At 40.6% G+C, this 18,826-nt stretch overlaps 1 protein-coding gene across 1 annotated transcript in view; it reads right to left on the bottom strand.

The window, feature by feature from the left end:
• Positions 1 to 1,923: 1,923 nt before the first annotated feature.
• Positions 1,924 to 18,826, bottom strand: part of LOC129043494 (kinesin-like protein KIF27) — a 51,237-nt gene continuing 34,334 nt past the window's right edge. Inside the window, 3 exon segments of the mRNA XM_054500174.2 lie at positions 1,924 to 8,774; positions 10,635 to 10,813; positions 11,663 to 11,801. Of these exon segments, the coding sequence (XP_054356149.1) occupies positions 11,667 to 11,801 (135 nt within the window). The 3' untranslated portion in view covers positions 1,924 to 8,774; positions 10,635 to 10,813; positions 11,663 to 11,666.

Here is an 18,826-nt window from a genome sequence, read left to right as displayed (position 1 = left end):
TTAAGAAATGAGGACAATAATAAGGTTCCAGGGGAAAAATAATGAACATACCTACTACAAGAAGAAAAACTAAGAGAGTGAAGGGTAACAGAATTAATACTCTCTTTGAAGATTCCTGTCATATTTGACTTTTTCCTTCTCTTCTGTGGTCTATTTTCTTTATTCTTTCAAGAGAACATTCTTTTGTATCTCTGCTAGTTGTTTTCCATTTGACCATCCCAGATTCATTCTCTGCCATTCTCAATGTTCCTGGAAGCCACGGATTGTGTTACCTATGCTCCCTTATCAACTGACTGCTGGCCGGGTTTAGCCAGGGGAATGTAGAGGAGACAGCGGTGAGAGTATTAATTCCACCATTTCCTCCTTACTTGGGCTCTGTGTGGTTTTTTCTTACATATAATTTCAACTTTTATTTTAGATTCCAGGGATACATGTGTAGGTTTGTTATATGGGTATATTGTGTGACGCTGAGGTTTTGGGTACAAAATGATTCCATCACCAGGTAGTAAGCATAATAGCCAATAAATTCTTTTCAACACTTGCACCCCTTTCTGCCTCTTCTTTCTAGTAGTCCCCAGTGTTTACTGTTCCCATCTTTATGTACATGAGTACCCCATATTTACCTCTCTGCCTGCCTCAGCCTCTCAAAGTGCTGGGATTACAGGCGTGAGCCACCGTGCCTGGCCCAGTTCTTTTTTTTTTTTTTTTTTTTTTTGAGATAAGTTCTTGCCCTGTTGCCCAGACTTGAGTGCAATGGCAAGCTCTCGGCTCACTGCAACCTCCACCTTCCAGGTTCAAGTGATTCTCCAGCCTCAGCCTCACGAGTAGCTGGGATTACAGGTACCTGCCATCATGCCCGGCTAATTTTTGTATTTTTTTTGTAGAGACAGGGTTTCACCATGTTGGCCAGGCTGGTTTTGAAGAGCTCATTTTTTTTATGACTGTGTAGTATAACATGATGTGTATGTACCACATTTTCTTTATCCAATCGACCACTGATGGACACCTAGGTTGATTCCAGCTCTTTGCTATTGCGAATGGTGCTGTGATGAACATACAAGTGCATGTGCCTTTTTGGTGGAATGATTTATTTTTCTGCGGGTATATACCCAGTAATGGGATTGCTGGGCCTAATGGTAGTTCTGTTCTAAGTTCTTTCACAAATCTCCAAACTGCTTTCCACAGTGGCTGAACTAATTTACACGCCCACTAACAGTGTAGAAGCATTCCCTGTTCACAGAAATATCGCCAACATCTGTTATTTTCTAACTTTTTAATCATAACCATTCTGACTGGTTTGAGATGGTATCTCATTGTAGTTTTGATTTGCATTTTTCTGATTATTAGTGATGTTGAGCATTTTTTCATGTTTGTTGGCTGCTTGTACATCTTCTTTTGAGAAGTGTCTGTTCATGTCCTTCGCCCCCCCCCCCCCCCATTTTAATGGGTTTTTTTGTTTTTGTTTTTGAGACAGAGTCTTACTCTGTCACCCACGCTGGAGTGCAGCGGTGCAATCTCGGCTCACTGCATGCAACCTCTGCCTCCCCAGTTCAAGCGATTCTCCTGCCTCAGCTTCCTGAGTAGCTGGGATTACAGGCATGCCTCATCATGCCTGGCTAATTTTTGTATTTTTAGTAGAGACAGGGTTTCACCATGTTGGCCAGGCTGGTCTTGAACTCCTGACCTCAGGTGATCTGCCTGTCTCAGCCTCCCAAAGTGCTGGGATTACAGGTGTGAGCCACTGCGCCCAGCCGGGTTACTTGTTTTTTGCTTGTTGATTTGTTTAAATTCCTTCTAGATTCTGGATACGAGAACTTTGTTGAATGGATAGTTTGCATATATTTTCTTCTATTCCATGGGCTGTTTACTGATAATTTCTTTTGCTGAGCAGAAGTTCTTTAGTTATTAAGTCTCACTTGTCAATTTTTGTTTTTGTTGCAGTTACTTTTGACGACTTGGTCATAAACTCTTTCCCTAGGTCTTCTTCTAAGATTTTTATAGTTTGAAGCTTTACATTTAAATCCTTAATCCATCTTGAGTTAATTTTTGTGTATGGTGAAAGGTAGGGATCCAATTTCACTCTTCTACATATGACTAACCAGTCCATCCCAGCACCATTTATTGAATAGGGAATCCTTTCTTCATTGCTTATTTTTGTTGACTTTGTTGAAGATCAGGTGGTTCTAAGTGCGTGGCTTTATTGCTGGGTTTTCTATCCTGTTCCATTGGTCTATGTGATCTGTTTTTGCAGAAGTATCATGCTGTTTTGGTTACTGTGGCCTTATAATATAGTTTGGAATCAGGTAATGTGATACTTCTGGCTTTGTTCTTTTTCTTTAGGATTGCCTTAACTATTTTTCCGTTCTATATGACTTTCAGAATAGTTTTTTCTAATTCTGTGAAAAGTTACACTGGTAGTTTTGCAGAAATACTGTTGAATCTGTAGATTGCTTTGGGCAGTATGGCCATTTTAATGATATTGATTCTTCCAATCCATGAACATGGAATGTTTTTCCTTTTGTTTGTGTCATCTCTAATTTATTTCAGCAGTGTTTTGCAGTTCTTCTTGTGAAGATCCTTCACACCCTTGGTTAGATGTATTCCTATGTATTTGTGTGTGTGTATGTGTGTGTGGCTATTGGAAAAGGGATTGTGTTCTTGATTTGGCTCCCAGCTTGAATATTATTGGTGTATAGAAATGCTACTAATTTTCATACATTGATTTTGATCCTGAAACTTTACTGAGGACATTAATCTGTCTAGGAACCTTCTGGTGGAGTCTTTAGGGTTTTCTAGGTAAAGAATCATATCATCAGCAAAGAGATAGTTTAACTTTTTATTTTTCTATTTGGATGTCTTTTATTTCTTTCTCTTGCCTGACTGCTCTGGCTAGGACTTCTGTATTATGTTGAATAGGAATAGTGAGAGTGGGAGTCCTTGTGTTGTTCCAGTTCTCAAGGGAAACACTTCCAGCTTTTGTCCATTCAGTATGATGCTGGTTGTGGGTTTGTCACAGATGGCTCTTATTATTTTGAGGTATGTTCCTTTGATGCCCAGTTTGTTGAGGGTTTTTACGATGAAGGGATACTGGATTTTATCAAAAGCTTTTTCTGTGTCTATTGAGATGATTGTATGGTTTTGTTTTTAGATCTGTTTGTGTGATGAATCACATTTATTGATTTGCATATGTTGAACTCAGCTTGTTCCCCAGGGATACCTTGATTGTGGTGGATTAACTTTTTAATGTGCTGCTAGATTCAATTTGCTAGTATTTTGTTGAGGACTTTTGGGTCTATGTTCATCAGGGATATTGGCCTGCAGTTTTCTTTTCTCATTGTGTCTTTGCTGTATTTTGGTATCAGGCTGATACTGGCTTTGTAGAATGAATTAAGGAGGAGTTGCTCCTTCTCAATTTTTTTGAATAGTTTCAGTATAATTGGTAGAAGCTCTTCTTTGTAAGTCTGTTAGAATTTGGCCATGAATCTCTCTGGTCCAGAGCTACTTTTGTTTGGTAGATTTTTTATTACTGATTAAATGTCAGAACTCAATATTGGTCTGTTCAGGGTTTCAATTTCTTCTTGATTCAATCTTGGGAGGTTGTGTGTTTCCAGGAATTTATCCATTTCTTCTAGATTTTCTTGTTTATGTGTGTAGAGGTGTTCATTTTAGTCTCTGAGAATCTTTTATATCTCTGTGGGATTGGTTGTAATGTCACCTTTGTAATTTCTGATTGTGCTTATTTATATCTGCTCTCCTTTTTTCTTTGTTAATCTAGCTAGCAGTCTATCCATTTTGTTTATCTTTTCAAATAACCAACATTTGGTTTTGTTGCTCCTTTGTGTGAATTTCATTCAGTTCTGCTCTGATTTTAGTTATTTCTTTTATTCAGATAGCTTTGAGGTTAGTTTGTTCTCATTTTTCTAGTTCCTCTAGATGTGATGTTAGATTATTAGAGATCTAACTTCTTGATGTAGGTGTTTAGAATTATAAACTTTCCTCTTAACACTGCTTTTACTAACAAAGAAATTCTAGACTTAAATTGAACACTTGACCAATTGGACATAATAGATATCTAGAAAATACTCCACCCATCAACCACAGGATATATATTTCCTTCACATGGGACATACTCAAAGATTGACCATGTGCTCAGCCATAATGCAAGTCTCAAAAAATTAAAAAAGATCGAAATTGTACCAACCATACTCTTGGACCACAGTGGGAAATAGAAATGCCAAGAAGATCTCTCAAAACCACACAATTACAAGGAAATTAAGCAACTTGCTCCTGAATGACTTTTGGGTAAACAATGAAATTAAGGCAGAAATTAAAAAATTATTTGGAATAAGTGAAAACAAAGACACAACATATCAAAATCTCTGGGATACAGCAAAAGCAATGTTAAGAGGGCTCTGTGGTTTTGACAGTGGCAGCTTCATTGCACAGCTGTAGCTCTTGCAAGATGGCCCATCCTCCCCAGCTCTGCACTATCTGTGCTCTGGTAACACTATTTCCTCCCCTTGCATCTTCAGCCTTAGAAATGGTAACGGAGTCCCACTGTTGCAAGCTCTAGGTGGCTCAATGTTCTTTGCTTGGTCCTTTCATGAAGGAACTCTTTAAGTAGTTCCCTCATTAAAGACTTTTCATTTGATATATTTGAGTCTCATGCCTGTAATCCCAGCACCTTGGAGGCCGAGGCAGGTGGATCACCTGAGGTCAGGAGTTCGAGACCAGCCTGGCCAACATGATGAAACCCTGCCTTTACTGAAAATAAAAAAAATTAGCCGGGCGTGGCGGCGTGCGTCTGTGATCCTAGCTACTCGGGAGGCTGAGGCAAGAGAATCGCTTGCACCCGGGAGGTGGAAGTTGCAGTTAGTTGAGATTGTGCCACTAGACTCCAGCCTGGGCAACAAAGCGAGACCTTGTCTGACCAAAAAAAAAAAAAAAGAAAAAAGGAAAAAAATTTAAAAAAAGAAATATTTGAGCCTAATTTTATTTATTGCCTGGACCTCAAAAAATACAGCTCACCTTATTTACATTCTATTTTCAACATTAATATTGTCTTTCTTAGTGTATTTTACACTATTCTACTTAAAGATGGAACTCAATTATTTAAGTCAACAAATATTAATTGAGCACTTACTGTGTGCAAGGTACTATGTGACTATTTCAACATAATGGTTATACGGTGGTAATTGAGACAATAAGGTCTCTGCCCTCATGGGGCATGTTTTAGTCACTTTGGGTTGCTAAAACGAAGTACTATAGACTGTGTGTCCTTGATCAAGCGGCCCTCAGAGTCTAGTGGAGGCAACAGATGTACATAAATGGCCAGCTGAAGACATATCAAGGGAACTGTGTGGTTACAGGCATAATTCTAGGTGCACAAAGACACTTAGTATAGGTCATTCGTTCATTCACTCACCATTTACTAAACCTTATACCTTCTACCAGATCTTTAGGAGGAACTATCTCTTTATTATTATTGTGATTCGAGTGCAAAATAATTAATGCATCTCCAAAAGCGAAATCTTTGTACAGCTACCTGCCAATTCTCTACCTTTGCTATAAGCATCTTTTCTGCCTTTCTGAGACTCTCCAAAGAGAGCTCCCTATTTGTTTTTTCTGTGGCCTCCCACATATATTATCTGAGGGTTATGAAACCTCTCCCTCTAGAAAATGCAAATGATACTCTTACAGATTAACAGAATGTTAGCTCTGAAAGAGATGTTATTGTTTCTCATAAAAGTTAATATTTGTCTTCATATCATGAAAAATGAATAGGGTGGTTTGTGGTTAGAAATGGCAGGCTCAGGACCTCTAGCTGCCCTGAGGGCTGAGGGCTCAATACTTCTACATATTTATAGCCAGAGCAAATACATTACTAACAACTTTTACTGCACAGGCACCTACCAATCAGAATGAGCACGGACACCAATGCCAGACAGGGGCATCCAGATGACTGGCAGCTTGCCCATAAGCCATTCCTGTTACATTAATGTTTCTTGGCCCATCTGCTTAAAAATACTACCTTAGAAGCCAATAGACACATGGAAAAATGCTCATCATCACTGGCCATCAGAGAAATGCAAATCAAAACCACAGTGAGATACCATCTCATGCCAGTTAGAATGGCAATCATTAAAAAGTCAGGAAACAACAGGTGCTGGAGAGGATGTGGAGAAATAGGAACGCTTTTACACTGTTGGTGGGACTGTAAACTAGTTCAGCCATTGTGGAAGACAGTATGGTGATTCCTCAAGGATCTAGAACTAGAAATATCATTTGACCCAGCCATGCCATTACTGAGCATATACCCAAAGGATTATAAATCATGCTGCTATAAAGACACATGCACATGTATGTTTATAGCAGCACTATTTACAATAGCAAAGACTTGGAACCAACCCAAATGTCCATCAATGATAGACTGGATTAAGAAAATGTGGCACATATACACCATGGAATACTATGCAGCCATAAAAAAAGATGAGTTTATGTGGTTTGTAGGGACATGGATGAAGCTAGAGCAAACTATCGCAAGGACAGAAAACCAAATACCACATGTTCTCACTCATAGGTGGGAATTGAACAATGAGAACACTTGGACACAGGGTGGGGAACATCACACACCAGGGCCTGTCGTGTAGTGGGGAGAGGGGTGAAGGATAGCATTAGGAGATCTACCTAATGTAAATGACGAGTTAACAGGTGCAGCACACCAACATGGCACATGTATACATATGTAACAAACCTGCACATTGTACACATGTACCCTAGAACTTAAAGTATAATAATTATTAAAAAAAAAAAAATTCTACCTTAGAAGGCTGGGCACGGTGGCTCACATCTGTAATCCCAGCACTTTGGAAGGCTGAGGTGGGTGGGTCACCTGAGGTCAGGAGTTTGAGACCAGCCTGACCAACATGGAGAAACCCCTGTCTCCATTAAGTACACAAAATTAGCCAGGCGTGGTGGCGCATGCCTGTAATCCCAGCTAGTCGGGAGGCTGAGGCAGGAGAATGGCTTGAACCCGGGAGGTGGAGGTTGTGGTGAGCTGAGATCGCACCATTGCACTCCAGCCTGGGCAACAACAGTGAGACTCCATCTCAAAACAAAAAACTACCTTAGAGACTGTTTAGTCCAGCCCTTCTGTTTATTTTTCAGATCTTTTGTTTTACAAAAGAGAGACCTAAAGTCCTTAGAGGTGACAAGACTTACCCAAGGGCATATACTGAATCTGGGTTTCTCCCCATTAACTCCATCTAGAGATGGTACCTCTTTATTACTGTAAAGTCCTTCAGAAAGCTCTTTGTCCCAACTCTCTGATCCTTTGTTCATTCTCTTCCTTTTGGCTGCAAAGCCCTCTGTTCCACTTACCCACTCCCATTTCCTTCTTGCCTCTTCGTAACTTCCTATTCTTCCTTCAAAGCCCTCAGTTCTAATTAATTAGCATACTGAAGCTGAAGCAGCATATTTTGGGGTGGCATTCGAAAGCCAGAACTGACCTTAGGTTTCTCATTCTAAGAAAATGTATGTAAATTGTTCAGCACAGTTTCAGCAAATGGTAATAAATAATAGCAATTAGTATTATTATTGTTCTTTTTAGCTCTGTGACTGTGAGTAGGTTACTTAACATCTCTGCGTCTAGTTTATTCATATGTAAAATGACAAATTTCCAGGGTCTTGCCCACAGTGCTGACAGGCTCTATGAGGGTCATCCAGCAGTCACATAGGGAATTGGTGGGGGATGCTCTCACAATGGTCAATTAAACCATGGAGGGTAGAATTTGAGAGTTGTTGGGAATGATGTGCTAAGCCAATGCAGGGAGAGGAGTGCTTAGGGAGGAATGCAAAAGACAGACTACAGGCTGGGTGTGGTGGCTCACGCCTGTAATCCCAGCACTTTGGGAGGCCGAGGTGGGTGGATCATGAGGTCAGGAGTTTGAGACCAGCCTGGCCAAGATGGTGAAACCTCGTCTCTACTAAAAATACAAAAATTAGCTAGGCGTGGTTGAGGGCGCCTGTAATCCCAGCTACTCGGGAGGCTGAGGCAGGAGAATCACTTGAACCTGGGAGGCGGAGATTGCAGTGAGCCAAGATCATGCCACTGCACTCTAGCCTGGGTGACAGAGCAAGACTCCATCTCAAAAAAAAAAAAAAAAAAAAAAGACAGACTAGATTGTGTCTGTGCAATAAGGATGTGAAGTAGACAGGCAGTGGGAAGCTGGGGAGGCAGGGATACAGGGGGCAGCAGTAAAGTGAACCCAGAGTTACATGCAGAAACACAGGGTCCAGGGCACAGCATTCTTTTGAGTTTCAGGAAGCTTACTCAGGATGGGCTTAGGTGCTGCAGCAAGGTAATTATGATAAATCTCCCAAAATTAATTTGGTTTGGAGCTAAGGATAGCTAGCCAGCCTCAAGGTTTCACATGCCCTTTTCCTGCAGCCCTTTGCTAATCAAATTAAAGCCTTCCTGGCAATAAGGGAGTTTTCTGGAGAGCTAACTGGAAGGGTCAATTCCACACATATTATGATTTGGCTTTCCAGTTGCTTCAGGCTGCATGCCTCAGGTCAAATTTCTTTTTCATTTTGCTACTATCACCTTTCATCTTCCTGTAATCATTGGTGATACCTGATCCAATTACATGCTGGTGACTTTCCAGGAGTGCTAGGTTGACTAATACTCATGATTGCTGCTAATTCATAGAAGAAAGGGCTCTGTACTGGGCTGGTAGGTTTTCACAGTGGTGTCATCCACTTTTCAGTTTCAGCTGCCATATGGAAATGAAAGCACTTTAGTTAGAAAAGAGAACACTATGCTTTATTTTCCAGAATCATGTATGTGCTAGAACGAAAGCCAGCAGTAGGAAAAAAGTCACAGAATTAAAATCTGTCTTCCACTCCCTCACCTCCCATTACTGCTTCCGTTACTTTCAAAGCTTGTTGCCTCTCTGTGCCTCATTCGGCCCAGAGTATGAACACATCATTCTTTCAAACTCTAAACCATCCCTTCATGATAATCTCTCCTTTGTGGCTTATTGCTTTTTCATTGAATTAATAAATATCTGAAAATTGTATTCCTAGCTGCAAAGGTATTTCCCTCATAGGTTAAATATTTCATAGCTATAAAATCTCCCAGAGAATTGTAATTTACCTCAAACAAGAGACTGCTAGGCTGAGAATTTTAGGCAACTTGATGTAACTGTAGTGAAGATATTTTGGGAGGCAGTTAAAGTTTTTTTTTTTTTTTTTTTTTTAAAGCATATCAGTCACTAGTGCTAGCTAGCATTGCCTAGAAGATAAGCAGAAATATTTTACAGTGTCTGTGATTCTGCACAAAATGTTAATTGATCTTACACAACTCTTTAAAAAACTGAACCAGGAGCTACTTTATTATGGAAAGCTACTTTACTATGGAAATTGTCATCCAGGTCTTCAGTATAAACTAAGGCAGTGAATGAAAAACAGTAAAACTAGACTAACCCAATTATTTGTCCAGGTCCAATTCTTCCAGAGCCATGTGAACAAAACATTTATTAAAAATTGTCAGCCAGGCATGGTGGCTCACGCCTGTAATCCTAGAACTTTGGGAGAGTCCAGGTGGGCAGATCACCTGAGGTCAGGAGTTCAAGACCAGCCTGGCCAACATGGTGAAACCCCCGTCTCTACTGAAAATACAAAAATTAGCTGGGCATGGTGGTGCATGCCTGTAATCCCAGCTACGGGAGGCTGAGGCAGGAGAATTGTTGGAACCTGAGAGGCGGAGGCTGCAGTGAGCCAAGATCATCCCTCTTGCCTGGGAGATAGAGTCTCGTTCTGTCTCAAAAAAAAAAAAAAAATGTCCATCTGGATTCCAGGAAGAAACAGCAGCATGATTCATAAGGGAAGAAAAGACATTAAGGTATGAAATAATCACAAGGTTGAAGGGATGTCTAAAATTTGTCAGAAATCGCTGCTGTCAATAAATAATGGGGCTTTTGTTATCTGGCTGCTCTCTGAACAAAGCCAGTAACAATTAACACATGACGAGTCCATTTGCCTTTTACAGAAACCATCCAGAGATGGTTTGTAGGTATGTGATTGCTAGAGTTTCAGGAAACTCCTAAATCCTATAAAGTTGATCCAGATTTATTACTGAGGCAAGAACATCCCCAAAGAAAGCTATAGCCTAATAAGCTATGTTATAACCCAAGTGTATGAAGAAATAAAGAAGAAACAGCAGGTTGGGTTCTGTGTGGGGCACACATATAATAGAATTACTTAGGGGTTTTCTGCCAGTGTGTGCCAAAAGTCAGCTAGTAGAGGTTTACAAGAACTGATATTTGGGAATTTTGCAAGCCGTTGTTAAATTCTGCTGATAGACCACTGTGGGAGTGTCCACACCACAGAAAATGCCAAATTGCTGTAGACCAGGGATTTTTAGGTTATTTTGTTTGTTTTCAGCAAGCTGGTTTACTAGCCCACTATTGTTTAGCACTGTTGAAGGCAGAGTGATTCTTTCTGTCAGGAATGTACATTCTTATCTCTCAGAGAGGCATGTACTATTGTGGAACTAGAAAAACTCATCAGACATTTCCCAGAATCTGGATTTAGTATTCATCTAATTTTGTTTGCTTCAGGTCTATACTCACCAAACAATCTTCTGCTTATCCATTTGGTACCATCAAATGAGCTGGTGTTAAACTGCATTCTATGAAGTCTTGGGGATTCTGAGGAGCCCTCTTAGGGAACATCTTGAGGAAGGGAAAGAAAGGGGAACTTGAGGCTGGGCAGGTCTGTCATCTGTCTTCAATCAGAGCAGCTTTGTTTTCTGTTATATATTGGTTGCCCATAAAAACAAAACAAAACACAGTTGCTTGAAGAAAGCATACCGCTGCTAAATAAATAAAGCAATAATAAATAACTTTTGAAGATGGGCCAGAGCTGTTTGTTCACCAGAAAAGCACATCCCTTATTTTAACACGTTATTAATCTGGGTATAATTCAGCCATTCATAAGTTCAGTTAACATCAATTAGTTTTCAATCAACTGATAATGTTTGGATGCACCTACTGAAAAAAGCCAAATTTATTGTCTAACCATATTGAAGACAAGAAGAATTGCTCATCTGAGATTTTTTTTTTTTGTTGAGATGGAGTTTCGCTCTTGTTGCCCAGGCTGGAGTGCAATGGCACCATCTCGGCTCACTGCGACCTCCGCCTCCCAGGTTCAAGCAATTCTCCTGCTTCAGCCTCCCGAGGAGCTGGGATTACAGGCATGCACCACCACGCCCGGCTAATTTTTTGCATTTTTTTTAGTAGATACGGGGTTTCTCTATGTTAAGGCTGGTCTCGAACTCCTGACCTCAGGTGATCGGCCTGCCTTGGCCTCCCAAAGTGCTGGGATTACAGGTGTGAGCCACCGCGCCGGCCTCATCTGGGATTTTTATCAGTGTAATCAGCAAGCCAAACTCTCTGGTAGCTTTTTTTTTTTTTTGAGACGGAGTCTCACTCTGTCGCCCAGGCTGGAGCGCAGTGGCGTGATCTCAGCTCACTGCAAGCTCCGCCTCCTGGGTTCACGCCATTCTCCCGCCTCAGTCTCCTGAGTAGCTGGGATTATAGGCGTCCGCCACCACACCTGGCTAATTGTTTTTGTATTTTTAGTAGAAACAGGGTTTCACCGTGTTAGCCAGGATGGTCGCGATCTCCTGACTTTGTGATCTGCCCGCCTCGGCCTCCCAAAGTGCTGGGATTACAGGCGTGAGCCACCGTGCCCGGCCAGCTCTCTCTTAAATGTAGCAGCCGGAAACATTCTTTTTGCTACAAGGAAATGGGAAAATAAATCAATCAGGATAGCTGGGCTCAAGTCATGGGAAGATTTCGTCTTTTAAATTGGCTTCCCTTCTAATTACAAAAGTGACCTATGTTCCTTATAAAAATGTAGAAAAAAAAGTAAAAGGGAGAAAATAAAAAATCACTTAGCCACATTCAGAGATAGTTATTATTTTTGGTATATATGCTAGCTGTTTATACAAATACATATATTCATACATATACACATGACTTTTTTTTTTTGAGACAAAGTTTTGCTCTTGTTGCCCAGGCTGGAGTGCAATGGCACAATCTTGGCTCACTGCAACCTCCACCTCCCAGGTTCAAGCGATTCTCCTGCCTCAGCCTCCCGAGTAGCTGGGGTTACAGGCGCCTGCTACCATGCCCAGCTAATTTTTTTGTATTTTTAGTAGAGATGAGGTTTCACCATGTCGGCCAGGCTGGTCTTGAACTCCTGACCTCAGGTGATCCACCTGCCTTGGCTTCCCAAAGTGCTGGGATTACAGGCATGAGCATGAGCCACTGCACCTAGCCTACACATGACTTTTTCAAAAGGAATTTCTGTTTTTAATTTGAGTGCACAATATAATGCCACTCTTGACTGGTTTTTAACAGTTTCCTCATCTGTATACATGTGTATTAGTCCATTCTCACACTGCTATAAAGATACTACCTGAGACTGGGTAATTTAGAAAGGAAAGAGGTTTAATTGATTCACAGTTCTGCATGGCTGGGAGATCTCAGGAAACTTACAATCATGGCAGAAGATGAAGGGGAAGCAAGCCACATCTTACATGATGGCATGAGAGAGAAAAGAGCGCAGGAAAAAACTCCCACTTATAAAAACCATCAGATCTCCTGAAAACTCACTCACTATCACAAGAACACTATGGGGGAAACCACCCCCATGATCCAAGCACCTCCCAGCAGGTCCCTCACTTGACATGTGGGGATTACGGGGGTTACTATTGGAGATGAGATTTGGGTGGGGACACAGCCAAACCATATGAGATGACTGTGGGTTAATCTATACATGAAAAGCTTTTTCCCTATATAAAATGCTGAATAAAAGCTAAACCATGGCCGGGCACGGTGGCTCACGCCTGTAATCCCAGCACTTTGGGAGGCCAAGGCGGACGGATCACCTGAGGTTGGGAGTTCAAGACCAGACTGACAAACATGGAGAAACCCCGTCTCTACTAAAAACACAAAAAAATTAGCCGGGCATGATGGCCCATGCTTATAATCCCAGCTACTCAGGAGGCTGAGGCAGGAGAATTGCTTGAACCCGGGAGGTAGAGTTTGCAGTGAGCAGAGACTGCGCCATTGCACTCCAGCCTGGGCAACAAGAGTGAAACTCCGTCTCAAAAGAAAAAAAAAAAAGCTAACCCAAAAGCTACAAATTTAAAAATAATCAAGTAAATTAAAAAAAAAATCAAGCAGGTACTATGTACACATGACATAATCTAAAGTCATGATATAGTATTCAATAAACATAAGTCTCCCTCTCACCTCCACCAGATAGCCTACCAGTTCTCTCCGGAGGCAACCATTATTATCAGTTCCTTATTTAGCTTTCAGTGATGATATTCTATGTGTATCCAAGCATGTATATGAATTGCAATGATTAATAAGATTTCTGGTTTATATGTAGAAGTAGAACCCAAATATTTTCTTCCTTTCTTATTTATTTATTTTTGGTTGAGACAGGGTCTCATTCCACTGTCCAGGTTGGAGTGCAGTGGTGATCATAGCTCACTGCAGCCTCAAACTCCTGGGCTCAAGGGATCATCCTGCCTAAGCTTCCTGAGTAGCTGGGACTACAGGTGCGTGCCACCACACCCAGCTGTTTTTTAAAAAATTTGTGTAGAGACAGGGTATTGCTATGTTGCCTAGGCTGGTCTCAGATTCCTGGACTCAAGGGATCATCCTGCCTTAGCCTCCAAAGTGCTAGGATTACAGGCATGAGCCACTGAGCCCAGCCACATTTTCTCTTTCTGCCTCCCTCCCTCCCTCTTTCCTTTTTTTCTTTGTCTTTTTCTCTCTTTCTCTCCCTCCTCTCCCCTCCCCTCCCCCCACTGCTTCCTCCCTCCCTCCCTTCCTTCCTTCCTTTTCATTTCAGTAGGTTTTTGGGGAATGGGTGATGTTTGGTTACCGGATAAGTTCTTTTGTGGTGATTTATGAGATTTTGGTGCACCCATCATCACCCTAGCAGTGTATGCTGTACCCACTTATAAGTGAGAACATATGACGTTTGGTTTTCCACTCCTGAGTTACTTCACTTAGAATAATAGTCTCCAACTGCATCCAGGTTGCTGCTTATGGCTGAGTAGTATTCCACAGTATATATATACCACACTTCCTTTATCCACTCATTGGTTGATGGGCATTTGGACTGGTTCCATATTTTTGCAATTGTGAATTGTGCTGCTATAAACATGCATGTGTAATGTGTTAAGTGTCATTTTCATATAATGACTTATTTTCCTCTGGTAGATATCCAGTAATGAGATTGCTGGATCAAACGGTATATCTACTTTTAGTTCTTTAAGGAATCTCCATACTCTTTTCCATAGTGATTATACTAGCTTACATTGCCAACAACAGTGTAAAAGTGTTCCCTTTTTACCACATCCATGCCAACATCTATTATTTTTTGATTTTTTAAATTACAGCTATTCTTGCAGGAGTAAGGTGATATTACTTTGTGGTTTTGATTTGCATTTCCCTGATAATTAGTGATATTGAGCATTTTTCCATATGTTTGTCATTTGTATATCTTCTTTTGAGAATTGTCTATTCGTGTCCTTAGCCCATTTTTTGATGGGATTGTTTTTTTCTTACTGATTTGTTTTGAGTTCTTTGTAGATTCTAGATATTAGTCTTTTGTTGGAGGTATAGATTGTGAAGATTTTCTCCCACTCTGGGTTGTCTGTTTACTCTATTTCCTTTTTTCTTTTTTTTTTTTAATGAGATGGAGTCTCGCTCTGTCACCCAGGCTGGAGTGCAGTGGCACGGTCTCCGCTCACTGCAAGCTCCACCTCCTGGGTTCACGCCATTCTCCTGCCTCAGCCTCCTGAGTAGCTGGGACTACAGGTGCCCGCCAACATGCCCAGCAAATTTTTTGTATTTTTAGTAGAGACGGGGTTTCACCATGTTAGCCAGGATGGTCTCGATCTCCTGACCTCGTGATCCGCTTGCCTCAGCCTCCCAAAGTGTTGGGATTACAGGCGTGAGCCACCGCACCCAGCCTGATTATTTCTTTCTCTGTGCAGAAGCTTTTTGGTGTAATTAAGTCCCATCTATTTATTTTTGTTTGGTTTTTTATTGCATCTGCTTTCGGGCTCTTGTAATGAAAGTTTTTGCCTAAGTCAATGTCTAAAAGAATTTTTCCAATGTTATCTTCTGGAATTTTTATGGTTTCAGATCTTAGATTTAAGTCTTTGATCCACCTTGAGTTGATTTTTGCATAACAGGAGAGATGAGGATCCAGTTTCATTCTCCTACATGTGGCTTGCCAATTATCCCAGCACTATTTGTTGAACACGTTGTCCTTTCCCCACTTTATGTTTTCATATGCTTTGTCGAAGATCAGTTGGCTGTAAGTATTTGGCTTTATTTCTGGGTTCTCTATTCTGTTCCATTAGTTTATGTTCCTGTTTTCATACCAATATCATGCTGTTTTGGTGACTACAGCCTTGTAGTATGGTTTGAATTTGGGTAATGTGATGCCACTTGGATAAATTCTTTAGGATAAATTCCTGTAAGTGAATCAAAGGGTATGCCAAATTTTAAAGCTTTAGATTTGGCAGGAATATTTAAGTTCCACTTCATAAACGAAGAATGTGAGGGTGGCCAGGAACAATGGCTCACACCTGTAATCCCAGCACTTTGGTAGGCTGAGGTGGGTGGATCACCTGACGTCAGAAGTTCAAGACCAGCCTGGCCAACATGGTGAAACCCCATCTATGTCAAAAATACAAAATTAGCTGGACATGGTAATGCATGCCTGTAATCCCAGCTACTTGGGAGGCTGAGGCAGGATAATCTCTTGAACCTGGGAGGTGGAGGTTGCAGTGAGACGAGATTGCACCATTGCACTGCAGCCTGGGCAACAAGAGCAAAACTCCATCACACACACACACACACACACACACATAAAGAATGTGAGTGAAGGTGTACTGGTTTATACGTATGGATCTTTAAACACTTATTTATTCTACATAACTGCAACTTTGTACCATTTGACCAACATCTCCCCGTTTCCCCTATCAGCATTTCCCTATTTCCCACTCCAACTGATTTTTGATAAGGGTGCCAAGTCCATTCAATGGAGGAAAGAACAGTCTCTTCAACAGATGGTACTGGTACAACTGGAGTTCCACATGCAAAATCTGGACTACTACTTCACACCATATACAAAAACTGACCCCAAATGGACCAATGACCTAAATATAAAAGCAAAAACCATAAAACTCTTAGCAGAAAACATAAATCTTCATGACCTTGGATTTAGGCAATGGATTCTTAGACATGACACCAAAAAGCACAAGTAACAAAAGAAAAAAATAGATAAATTGGACTTCAACAAAACTAAAAATTTTTGCATACCAAAGGATATTATCAAAGTGTAAAGAAAACCTACAGAATAGGAAAAAATATTTGGAAATCATGTATCTGATAGAATTTAATGTCAGAATATATAAAGAACTCATACAACTCAACAAGAAAGGCAAAGAACCAAATTAAAATATGGACAAAGAATTTGAATAGACATTTCTCCAAAGAAGATTTATGAACAGCCAATAAGCACATGAAAAGATGCTCAACATCATTAGTCATTAGGGAAATGCAAACCAAAACCACAATGAGATACAACTTCATCCATCCTGGCTAACACAGTGAAAACCCGTCTCTACTAAAAATACAAAAAATTAGCCGGGCGTGGTGTCAGGTGCCTGTAGTCCCAGCTACTCGGGAGGCTGAGGCAGGAGAAAAGTGTGAACCCGGGAGGCGGAGCTAGCAGTGAGCCGAGATCACGCCACTGCACTCCAGCCTGGGCAACAGAGAGACTCTGTCCCAAAAAAAAAAAAAAAGAGATACAACTTCATACCTACTCGGATGACTATAATAAAAAAAAAGGAAAGAAACAGGTGTTGACAAAAGTGTGGAGAAATTAGAACATTCACACATTGCTGGTGGAAATGTAAAATGATGCTGCTGCTATGGAGAACAGTGGTTTCTCAAAAAGCTAAGCACAGATTTACCACATACTCAGAAATTCTACTCCTAGGTACATACCCAAAGGAATTGAAAACAGAGACTTATTTGTATGCCAGAGACTTATTTGTATGCCAAAACATTATTCACAATAGCGAAATGGTAGAAACAACTCAAGTGTCCATTGGTGGATGAACGGATAAAGAAATTGTGGAATATCCACACAATGGAATATTACTTGGCAATAAAAGGGAATGAAGTTCTTGTACATGCTGCAATGTAGACAAACCTTGAAAATATTATGCTAAATGAAATAAGGCTGACACAGAAGGTAAAATATTATCTAATTCTACTTATATGAAGTATCTAGAATAAGCAAATTCATAGAGAAAGCAGATTAGAGATTACCAAGAGCTGGGGGAAGGGGAAAATGAGGAGCTATTCCATAATATTACAGAGTGTCTGTCTGGAGTGATGAAAATGTTTTGGAAATAGATAGTGGTGATGGTTGCACAAGACTGTGAATATAATTAATGCCACTGAATTATACACTTAAAAATCAGTTAAAATGGGTTGGGCACGGTGGCTCACACCTGTAATTCCAGCACTTTGGGAGGCTGAGGAGGGCAGATCACCTGAGGTCGGGAGTTCAAGACCAGCCTGACCAACATGGAGAAACACTGTCTCTACTAAAAATACAAAATTAGCCGGGCGTGGTGGTGCACGCCTGTAATCCCAGCTACTCAGGAGGCTGAGGCAGGAGAATCACTTGAACCCAGGAGGCGGAGGTTGCGTTGAGCCGCGATCAGCACCATTGCACTCCAGCCTGGGCAAGAAGAGTGAAACTCCATCTCAAAAAAAAAAAAAAAGAAAAAAAGTTAAAATGGTATGAAATACTTGTGTTACAATTCAGTCCTGACCAAACAAACATATATTAAACTTGTATTATGTGATTAGCATTGCACTAAGTACCAATTAGGTGGCATAAAAAAGGTAAAGGGATGTCATTCATAAATTATGCACACAATTAATTATTTCCTTTATTTTGGCAATAAAGTGTTAGCATAGGCAAGTTTTGTTTTAATTAAACTAAGTACCCAAGAGGCACTGCTGCTTAGAGCAGTGCTACTCAAAATGTGATCTGTGGACCAGTGCTAGTTCACAGACATTGTTGTCAATTTGCACTCCTCAGCATACTGTTAGATTCGGTTGATGTTTTCATGCGAGACTTTTTTGATCAAGGAAGCTGTGCAATGATTGACCTTTATCTCATCACAGAAGAGGAACAATCTGCAGATGGACTACTTTGGGTACCACTGGCTTGGAGGCCACAGGCCTTTGCCGTTTCCAGTACCTAAATTTGGACACTGGCTTTGCCACTTACAATGGACAGTAATTACAATACTGCAGCAAAAATTATAATACCAGTACTTTAGTGTCTTTTTCACATTAACATTAAAAATATCAGTGTACATCCTGAAAGTCTTACTTAAGAGTGAGATACTGTTGCCATTGTCTTTTGCACTTATTTCATAGTTGCTCAAAAGTGCATCTGTCAGCATGAAACTATTAATGCAGCATGTAACGCTCTACATATACCTAAAGACATTAAAAATATAGGTTTTAGAAGTTTTTAATTTAAAAATGTTTTGTTTTAAAAATTGAAGTAACTGTTTTAAACCAATAAAAATACTAGTATTTCAATATTTTAAAACAGCATGATATGGCTGGGTGCGGTGACTCACATCTGTAATCCCAGCACTTTCTGAGGCCGAGACGAGTGGATCACTTGA

This window comes from Pongo pygmaeus, chromosome 13 (genome assembly GCF_028885625.2).
Source record: "Pongo pygmaeus isolate AG05252 chromosome 13, NHGRI_mPonPyg2-v2.0_pri, whole genome shotgun sequence".
Lineage (NCBI taxonomy): Eukaryota > Metazoa > Chordata > Mammalia > Primates > Hominidae > Pongo > Pongo pygmaeus.
This window is presented reverse-complemented; position numbering and strand designations above follow the sequence as displayed.